The sequence below is a fragment of the Capsicum annuum genome, chromosome 10, assembly GCF_002878395.1.
Source record: "Capsicum annuum cultivar UCD-10X-F1 chromosome 10, UCD10Xv1.1, whole genome shotgun sequence".
NCBI lineage: Eukaryota > Viridiplantae > Streptophyta > Magnoliopsida > Solanales > Solanaceae > Capsicum > Capsicum annuum.
This window is the reverse complement of record NC_061120.1, coordinates 122,055,092-122,066,158: the sequence shown is the minus strand read 5'-3', so window position 1 is coordinate 122,066,158 and position 11,067 is coordinate 122,055,092. Positions and strand designations below refer to the sequence as shown.

General features: G+C 36.8%; 1 protein-coding gene across 1 annotated transcript; it reads right to left on the bottom strand.

Annotated features, from left to right (window-relative positions):
- Positions 1-904: 904 nt before the first annotated feature.
- LOC107845693 (probable LRR receptor-like serine/threonine-protein kinase At2g16250) lies at positions 905-9,048 on the bottom strand. Its single transcript, XM_016690144.2, has 4 exons — positions 7,082-9,048; positions 2,402-2,530; positions 2,047-2,069; positions 905-1,906 (listed from the first exon to the last, which is right to left on the bottom strand). Exons 1-4 carry the CDS (start codon positions 8,650-8,652, stop codon positions 1,398-1,400), a joined length of 2,232 nt encoding a protein of 743 aa, XP_016545630.2. The 5' UTR covers positions 8,653-9,048; the 3' UTR covers positions 905-1,397.
- Positions 9,049-11,067: the final 2,019 nt, after the last annotated feature.

Below are 11,067 nucleotides of genomic sequence, written 5' to 3'. Positions count from 1 at the left end.
TATACACCCCTATAAATTGACAATGATGCTTCTCATTCAATAGTTTTTACAAATTTGGTGAATTACTGGAAATGACGAATACTCTCTATTGCTCAAGTTCCAAATCTTTGGGTGCTTAAGGTTTAGGTGTTCTTGAGTCAAGTCTTATTTTGTAATCGTATTACTCATCTTATAAGAGTAATGTCTTTCCTTTGGCAGCAGAATTCTTAGGTTGAGTTACCTAAGGTCCATCGATTAGAGTTAATCGATTATGAAGTGCTTGAGGTGTGTAGAGGTGGTTGTAGTAGAACTATTACAACTAGTGGAACTTAAAGTAAAGTTCTTGGAGTCTGTAATCAATGAGTTTTGATTATAGTGGAGATTGAAGTGCTTGTGAGGGTAAGTCTTGGTTTTTCCTCCCTTGAGCAGGAGATTTCCATGTAAATCACTGTGTTCATTTATTTTCTACATGCTCTGGTTGATGAATGTTTTATTGTTTATTTCTCTTAGTCTCAAGGACCTGGTCCCTTCTTGGTTGGTGCACCCCACGTTTCAACACACTTGCCTATAAAACATTATTTAGTTGTAAACTATAGCAAGTTAATGACACTTCTTTGAAGTATTAATGCTAAAATTTATTATTTTGAAGATCAAATTTGTTTTTGCATATATTTGGGTAAGGTAGTGATAAAAATCTGTTTTTATGTTTTTTCTTGATCAGCTTCAAGGAACTAGTTTAATTTTTTCTCGATAAGAGCAAGACTAATTTTTGAATGGAGAGAAGTTGACGTACAAGCAAATACTCGTAAATGGAACCTAGAATAAAGATTTCCGCTATAAAAAGTACCTAAATTCTCGTACAGAAAATGAATGTATCGGATTAGTGAAAGTATAACAACAGCATGCAAACTCATTCACCTCTGAATACGTAGAAGAAGTTGCTGCTTATAGAGACATAAACAAGCTTCCATTGTATTGTTAAAAAACAAAAAGGAATAATGTGACATGAGAACCTATTAGGAGAGAGAATGATGTTTGTATTGTGTCAAGTATATTTGAAGGAAATTAGAAATAGTTGGGTGATATTGTGGTCCTAAAAGAAACAAGTGTGATATTTCTAGGTAATTTCCCAAACATGGGTAGTATTCAGGGAATTTGCTCAAAATCCTGCTGTATCAAACTGCACTGGAAAAACCTTCACAGCCAAAACCATAAACAATTGATATTGTCTTCATTAACCTGTCTTTGAATAGAGCATGGTAATTACCATCCAAGAATCCAGAATGGGGAGAATGTACAGGGTACCAACAGGCTAGGCAACCAAATAAATTGCTAGCTGCGTTATAACCTAACTATTCATCATGCATTCTCTCAGCATCTTGAACGTCCAATGGTTCAGGAACTATCTCCGCTGAGTGTCATCTAGTTGAGAAAGAATGAGCTCCTTCTGCAATTTGACCACCTTCAACCTTATTAGCTGGTGCTATAGCTGGTAGAGTTACTACATCCGAGAAGCTGTGGCGCCAGCTCTCAATTAGAGTAGCATTCCATGACCTTCTTGGTGAAGTTGCTCTAAGTCCTTCGGAGCTAGTGTGTTCTTCCCTAACTATCTTCAATGGGTTTTCCAAAGCTTTAAGGATATATCTCATTAATGGCCTCCTCGAAGGCTTGGGATTGAGACAAGATCTGGCAACAACAGACATGGCCCATACTTCATCTAAGAAATCGTCATCTATGATTAGGGAAGGATCTATAATGTTTGTCACAAGTTCCTTATCATATATACTAATGCAAGGCAATGTTTTGTCCAACCACTCCTTCATGGTAGCATCACTAGATGCACTGGTACCCAACTTGCCAGTTACTAGCTCAAGCAAAACCTTTCCAAAACAATAAACATCGTATGCACAAGTGGCACTAGGCATACCTGTACATCAGAAAATAAGTTTAGAAAGTCAAATTTCATCGTTTTAAACAGTGCTATTACGGAATAGCAGGACTTGATATATTTTTGAAGTATTGAGCAAACTTTATTCATCATAATTGAATTAAACAAGTGGCAAGTACCTGATGCACCTTGTCCCGATGTTCTGCATAGAGGAAGAAAAGACTATATCAGTAGTTCCAGTTGAGAAGTAATAACATAATTACTTGTTATTATTAAATGAGCTAGATATCGTGCTGGAAAAAGACAATCACAACCACTCATAAAATCTAAAATACATACAAGAATCGAAAAAATGTAAACATTTTAGTATTTCTGCAGAGAGAAAAATGTTTCCTGTGGGGAAATGTAGATTCTAAATAAAACTTGGTAGTGAAGAAAGAAGATTGGCGAAACGAGCCACTTACTGTGCCTCAATCCCAATATAAATATTGTTATAGAAAATAAAATAAAAAGAAAAGCAAACAAACTACTCACTGTGGCAGCCGCAGCAGCCTGGAAATCCTGTTTTGATGAGTATCTCCTTCTTGTGCACAGACCTCATTCAAACTCCCAAACCGTACTTCAAATTTATCATCAAGAAGTATGCTGCTTGCTTGGACATCTCTGTAATATAGCAAGACAAGGTTCAAAAAAGGTGTTTCACCACAGTACCCCAAGGCATATATATGATGGAAATATGATAATTTTCATCAGCAATAAGCAGAAAGACAATGTAACCATTAAGAATAGTAGCAAACCCGTCTTTTACAATTCACTGATATAGCTCAGGGAAAATGCAGTCAATGCAGGAACTTGTGCAATTGGTTTCTCCTTTTCACGCATTACCTAAAAAGCATGGTTCTTGTGCATGTGTTTGGAAATTTCCAGCTTTGCGCATCTTTCGTCTACCACGTGATATGGTGGAACAGAAATAGTAAGAAGATAAGTACATAATTATTTAAGCATGTTGGCTTAAGTAATTCTAGATGCCACATGAAACAAATACTACTTAACTGAAAATGTAGGTGAACAGCTTGTGGAAAGTGAAGGAGTAACCTATAGTGAAATACAATACATTCATGATAAGAATTGGAAGGAAGGCGAAGGGACGAAATGGACAAAAATCATGGTGAATATCTAAACCTGTTTTGTAAGTACAGTAAATATTCAAACGAACATCAGAAAGAGCTCGATGGGCCTATTAAAGTACAACGGAAATCCATGAAATAGATTTGTCAGTCACTGTTTTACCAGCTCAATCAATCTATACATAGTTTATCACGAGTGTGTCAAGGAGCTATGCTGATCTAAGTTGCTCGGACTCTTCAGTTTTGGTACCGCACCCGTGTCGACATGACATGGGTGTGGGTGTGGGTGTGGGTGTGGGTGTGGGATATGGTCAACCGATTTTGGGTACTTTGACCAAAATCTACTAAGAAAGTCCGGATAGAATTGAGAAATTCTGTAATCAAAACAAAAGCTAAGGTAAAATTGAAGAAAATGGAATACCTTGCATATAGAAATTTCTATGTTATTGCTTTTCCTTTTACCTCCTTTCAGGATTTTCTTCTTGAACAATATTTTCTCCTTAAGTTACCCTCATAATATCACATAATTTATGTTTTATAACTCTATCTTTAGATATTTAAATTATTTTAAGACGAATCCCCACACCCGTATCCATCTCTAGATACATATCCCCGAATCTTTAAATTGAGACCGTGAAGGATCTGACCTCTAGATCCGTACCCGTATCGGACACCCGCACCCGAGTCCGAGCAACTTAGATGCTGATGGTTTATAAAGATAAAAATCAGTCAAAATGCTGTTCTGTTAGAAATCCTTGGATGAAAAAAAAAAATAACAGGTCACTTTTGCATTATGAGATTTCAAAATGACCTACCTAACATATTTACAAGCTAGTAAGTACTCAACTAAACAACAAGTTTAACTATCTCATAAAAGCTCGGTATCAAAGTGGCACTCATTTACAAGAAGACCTTGATGTTAGAAAATTTTCAAATAGTTAATTAGCAAACCTACCTCAATTTGCCATAGTTTCAGGAACAGATTTTAATATGCTAGGGCAGTACGAAATCTAGAAACAATGAACCTTAAGCCATGTCACTAGATATAGAATCTAGAAGAAACCAGAACTTTCTAAATTGGAAGTATAGCTAGTAAGTATATAACCATAGCCGTCATCAAAAGTAAAAAGCATTTACAATTATGGCCCCTAATTGGACAAACCGTAGAGTAATGGAAAATTTGTAATTTATTGTACGTGAATAACACATGAGAACATATAATGAAGAAACTCAAGTTGAAGTATTGAAGCTCCAAATCCAACATGTCATGGAGATTACGGATCTCCAAAAGGGCGCATTATAGAACACAAGGACGAAGTCTTGTCTATTCCTTTTTTTTTCCTTCGTAAAAATTCCATGAAGCTAATCGTTGCAGCTGTCATCTGATATTTTGCTATTTATCTACGTTTTGGATCAATTTCAAACAACCGGGGATGTTATACATTCACAATGTTGCAAAGAATCTTTAAGACATATAGAGGTTATGGACATTTGAGTTATCATTCTCTACAAGACATTGATTCAAGTTGTTCAGGACGGGTAGCAGCAATAGGAGTTTGTCACAATTTGGATTTCATTGCCAATAGGAGACTTTTGCCATTAGGTACCTAATTCATTGAAGTAGGTTTGACTCAGATTTCTCCTATTACCTGTGGAGTAATAGCACAAGAGTGTGAAGTAATACAATAATGATCAAAAGAGTGAAGGACTTGAACTTTTCACCCCAAGGCAAAGTTTAGTTACAAGTACCAATTTAGCGCATGTTTCATATTTTCTGTAAATAGTTTATGACGAGATTCGCCCAATTCATGTGTCCTAGACTCCTAGCAAGCTTTTAGATCACAGAAAAGAACAGTTTCAGGTTGTATTTAATAGCTAAATATCCCGCTCCAGTTTGTATCTTGTGGCCACCATTAGGGGTGTGCATCGGTTTGTTCGGTTCGGTTCGGTTTTATGTGTTATTGGTTCGGTTTATCGGTTTTCGATTTTTAAATATGTAAAACCAATAACCAACCAATAAGATATTTTCTTATCGGTTTCGGTTTATTGGTTTTTGGTCCTTAACGGTTCGGTTTTCGGTTAAACCAATAAGAAAATACTTATAAAATAGAAATAGTAACAACTAACATATAAAAATGAAATCTTAATTACCGCCAAAACCTACGCAGTGCATTTTAGTTTACAAGAATCTTTTAACTTGAACTGAATGTTAGTTAGGAAAAAAATTGAATCCTAATTGTTGGAAGCTATAAATGCTTCAAGCTTTTTATTACGATAATATTTATATTGTGCCTTTGTTGCCCTGAATAGGTTAATACTTTGTGAATCACTGAATTATGAATTAGTAGTGCATATAGTCTATATACATACACATATCTCTCTCTCTATATAGAGAGAGATAGAGAGATAGATAGATAAAGAGAGAGAGATTTAAATATATAACATAAATAGGGATAAAACAATAACTTAGTGTATCCTTATTGGGTTATCGGTCAATACGCTAAAACCGACACCGAACCGTTTACCCAATAAAATTTTTTATAAAACCAATAAAAAACCGTTAACCCGATAACCCAATAACATTTTTATCGGTTCGGTTTATCGGTCGGTTCGGTTTTTGCACAGCCTTAGCCACCGTGCTCCAAAAAAAGAACATCTCAGAGTACATTTAATTGCTAAACCATCCAGTTCTAGCTTATATCTTGCACCGGCTCTTATGGTATGACCTAATTGACACTGATAGACTGTTGAATTCAAGAAGTACAAAATGGTGCAAGCATTAACTTGGCCAAATTTTATCAATAAGTAGACGCTTTTTCAGTGACGCTAATTAGTACAAAGGTAACTTAAACACTTCATCATTCAGGAATAATATAAGTTTTTAATCTTCTGAAATACGACGCATTAATAAACCAGACATGTCATTTATTACGCTAATTCACCAAAAGTGTACACCCAAAGAAACACATGTATAAGAATATGCAACTACAATTCCGAGATTCATGTTCAAGTGTCCCATCACATAGTACAAGCACATACAAACATGAAAGTTTGACATAAATAAAGATAATAGGACTAGTCTTCTGTTGTTTAAAAGTTGTCAAATGAAGTGTGATAAGTGTAAGTAGTTAAGGATAATCCTATCCGATCAGATTCAAAATCAAAAGGATAACTCAACCTTATCACAACAACCTCTAGGATAACTCAATCTAATTTAGACTTCTTATCTCTTGTAACTACTTTTATTTTGTATCTAAAAATACGTGAAATTTGAATTATGCAAAAACAATTTTCAGAATTATTCTCTTCTAAAACTAAACTCTTTATGGTATCAGAGCAGTGATCCAACTTGCTTCTTAATAACTGCTGATTTTTTTTTCTCATGGCTCCTCTAGCACAAATAATCTTGCTCACTTTTCTGAAAAAACCTGGATTTCCATCAATGGATCTCAACTTCCATTGAAACTCAATTTTCAAAACTACCCCAATTGGAGAGCCCAAATTACTCTTTTACTTCATGGTCACAATCTTATGGGTTATGTCACTGGTGCCAGCAAGTCACCTCCAACCACCATTGATAAAGATGGTCAACAGGTCTCTAATCCTGATTATGAATTTTGAGATTGTCAAGACCAGTTAATTTTGGTAGCCATAATTGCTTCTATATCCTTTTCGGTAATGAATACCATCACAGATGCCAAAACCTCAGCGGAGGCATGGACCAAGTTACAAATGGCATTTGCAAACAAATCAGCTACGCGGATTTTATCCTTGCGTGACAAAACTCTCTAGAGCAAAGAGAGATTCATGTCCAGTTGCTGAATATCTTCAGCTTATCAAATCAATTGCCGAGGAACTCTCCTTGTGCGGAAGTCTAGTTACTGATATAGATCTTGTGGTTCACGTTCTTAGTGATGTTGGCTCTGAGTTTAGAAATATTGCTGCAGCTATTCATGCTAGAGATACCATCATATCATTCGATGAACTCCAAGACAAGTTATTGGCTCATGAATTGTATTTGAAACAAAAAGATCTTCTAAAACTCTTTATAAGTAAGAGTAATGCATCATAACAAGACTAAAATTACCTGTGCACAAGAGGCGGATTACATTCATGATGCAGATAAGACAAACCCTCAGCAGCTCCGACAGCAATTTTCAGTCTCGTTATCCAATCAAGTGACTGCAAACTATCATCATCTGTATTCTTTTTTCTGAACAAAGAACTAGCGAGATCTCCATTTGGCATATATTTGTATACCAGAAACTTTTCATTTTCACTCTCTAAACAATGTCCCAGAAGAGGGACTAATCTAGAATGAGAAACTTTGCTGAAGAAGTCCAATTCTAACTTGTATGCTTTCCTTTTAACTGTGCTAGAATCAATTCTTTTAACTACTACATGAATCCCATCTTCCAGAATTCCATGGAAAATATCACCTGAATGTCCATGCTTAATAAGATTTGCATCACTGAAATCACCAGTTGTTTGAAGGATCTGCAGGTAGCTAAATGCTACTCCTAAACTTGAAAATTTCAATGATGCACCTGGAGGTGGGGGAGGACTTGCGCTAATAGGAACAGGCTCTACACCAGTGAACGTTTGATTCGTCCCGCCCCTTTTGCAGCAACAAATCAGCAGCAATACAAAGATTATCACAATAGCAATAATTCCAACACCCCCTAGAACAGCAGCTGATATGATTACATTTTTGTGACTCGTCTTGTCAGATTTATTAGGAGCCGGAAGCTCCATGGCATTTGACTCTCCAAAATTATCAAATAGCAAGCCATGCTCATCATAGAAAGATGCACATTCACTTGTATCCCTTTGACTTTCCAATCTTTGTAGGCAATTTCTATTAAAGAATACGTTACTTTGCCCGTAGTGCTCAGGAACTTTGCCTTGGAAATAATTGTCTGATAGATCAAGAAAACTGAATCTCCAAATTACAGGCGGTAGATTCCCATAAAACATATTCTGAGAAAGATTCAAGAATTTCAATTTCTTGAAGGCAACATTCCCAATGACAGGAGAAATAACCCCGGACAATAAATTTGAGGAAATATCAAGAAAAGTAAGGTTTCCAAGAGAGCCAAATGATGCAGGAATCGAACCGACGAGCGAATTGTGTGAAAGATCAAGAACTGAAAGACTTTCCAGTCGACTCAAACTTGAAGACACCATTCCACTAAGACCATTACTAGATATGTATAAAACAGCTAAACTACTCAAATTGCCGAGAGTGGAAGGAATAGCACCAGTTATTGAACAGAACCTAAGATCAAGAACCTGTAAAGATTCAAGACTAATACCAAACCATTCAGGAACAGAACCAGGAAGTGCAAAATTTGATGCATTAAATGACTCCAAAAGAGTCAAATTTTGAAGAGCATCAACCAAGAATTGAGGATTTTGACTCCCAGTTCGTGTACGTTTAAAACCAGAGATGTTTATCTGAGTAACTCGACCATTCTTGCAAGTAATACCTCGCCAGTTTAAACAAGGAGTACCCTTTATAGGCCACTCTTTGGCTCTTAATCCTAAAGAAGATCTCAGCTGAAGCAATGCCAATCTCTCTTCTTGCTCGAATGTAGAATCAAAAATCAAGAAAAGCAAGAAACAAATGTAACCCAATTGGTACCTCATTCTTGACATTCATAGAGACCGTAAACAAATATGTGATTCTATATGTTTTTTTTTTTGGAAAGTTGGGTTTGATTCTTGGTCTTGAAAAGTATAGTACTAATATATTGTTCTACTAGTATTACTGCTATTACACTCATCCCACTTCGCTTCTCCCTCTACCTACTCGGTCCCCTCCCCGCCCCCCCCTTTTTTCAGTTGATGGGTGATAGAGAAGAGAATAGAAGTTGGTCAGAAGTAAATTTGATCCAAGCCCAAATGACCGTCCAATCCGCCCAGCTTATAATGGGTTGGACATGACCCATTATTAAAGATGGGCAAACCCAATTTACCTCATTTATTTTGACATAATGAAGAGAGGGAGTAACTTGTAAATTGCTTCTTGGGGAATGAAACATTGTTGCTGTTATGACAACAAATTGTTGAACTTGTTCTTTTAAGTTTATAAAATGCGATATACTCTTTCACTGCTACGTGAACCATTCATTCCCTTTTTAATCCTTCTTCTGTATAAGTGATCAGGAGATTGTCCTGGTGTTACACTTGTAACGATTTGAATTATATGAGTTTCTATGGTCCTAAAGTTTTACTTGCAATACTTCAAAACCCAAGGAAAATTTATTCACTCGACTATTTTTTATATTCAATATGGATAAAACACAGTTTTTTCTATTTGCCTTGTTCCTCTCTTTAAGTTGCAAATCACTAATGTTGGCGTCTTTTATTTGGTTAAACTTGCATTTGGATGGGTTGGGTTATTTCATCGTCTAATCTTTATGAAATATCTTATGTCGTGATTTGATTGGATATTTTAAAATCGAAAGTATCGATTGACCGGAGACCATCTCTCTCAAAGACCATCTCCTTCACCGGAGAGCTTCTCGCAGACAAACAACCAGCCACCACGAAATCCCCCACCACCGCACGATACCTCTCCCTTCTCCTCCTTCACCAGCTGCACAAACCACCACCTAAAAACCTACTAGCCGTCGCTGCTTCGCCGGATTTGACCACCGGCGAGCTTCCAGATCCACCAAGCCGCCACCACCCCAACAACAACCATGAACCAGATCTGGTTGATATTCCAAGTTGAAATTCTTCGTTTCTTTCGATTTTTAAATAGAACCGGTTGGATAATATTAAGACTCGTCGGACGTGAACCAACAATGGATTTTTACTGAAATTAGTCCTATTCGAATTGATTTTTGTGATAGTTTTATATACGGGTTGGTTGTTCAGTCGCGTTTCTTGATTCAGATTCATCGGGTTTCGCTACTGGTTTGAGTCTCGGGATCCCGTTTGACTCAATCCATTCATCGCGACCAGTTTCGAGCTTTAATTTTTTGAATATCGATTTTGGAGGTTGGTTCATTATTGAGGAACACTATTCCAGTAACACTATTCCGGTGACACTATTACGACGATACTATTCCGGCGATTAATTTCTACCGCTAATTGCCGAAATCTAGCGACTCAACCAAGTATACAGATATAACCCAGCTTCGATCAGGTGCACTCGATCCATCTTTTCTAGTTGTATTTAGCTTTCTTGATACTGGTAGTGTTCTATACTATTCTTGGCTGATTATCTGGTTGTGGGTGTCAAATTTTTTGTTGATTGGTTACTTTGTAATAGGGTTTTATGTGTGAATCTTTTTATTGTTCTTAGTAGTTTTGGAGTGTGTTACCTTGTCTGATTACTGTTACTTGATTTACTAGCATATTCATTAATTGTGGTAGTATTAGTTCCCGCTATTGACTATTGTTTATCAAAATTTGTGTTATATTATTGGTTTTGTTACTCTCTCTATCTATTATAGATTGTTGGTTGTGTCCCTAGCTCCTTTATTGACTTCACTGTAACTAGTGTGCCCTTTTTACCTTATCTTGATCCCTCTTTGTTATCTTTCTTCCCTTTTTTCTTTCATTCCTTTCCCCTTTGTTTGCATAGTAGCGGTGATTGAAGATGGTAGATAAGGGTTATGTCATAGGTCGGGGTCGGGGTCGGGGTCAGAAGGTGTTGGGTCTGGGTCTGGGTCGGGTCTAGGATCGTGTATGGGGTTAGAGGCTAGGGGTAGTAAGGTTAGGCGGGATAAGAGAGCTTCTAGGTTTCGAGTTGGATCTTGGAACATTGGTACTTTGCAGGGTAAGTCTATAGAGCTGGTGAAGATTCTTAGAAATAGGAAGGTTAGTGTAGCGTGTGTCCAAGAAACTAAATGGGTAGGCACTAAAGCGAGAGATGTGGATGGATATAAGTTGTGGTACTCGGGTAGCGTGAGACATAGAAATGGGGTAGGTATCTTAGTAGATGAAGATCTTAGGGAGTAGGTGGTAGAGGTAAAGAGAGTTAGTGATAGGCTAATGTCTATTAAGTTGGTCATAGGAGGGTCTACGGTGAACGTTATTAAGAAGGAATTCTGGGAGGTT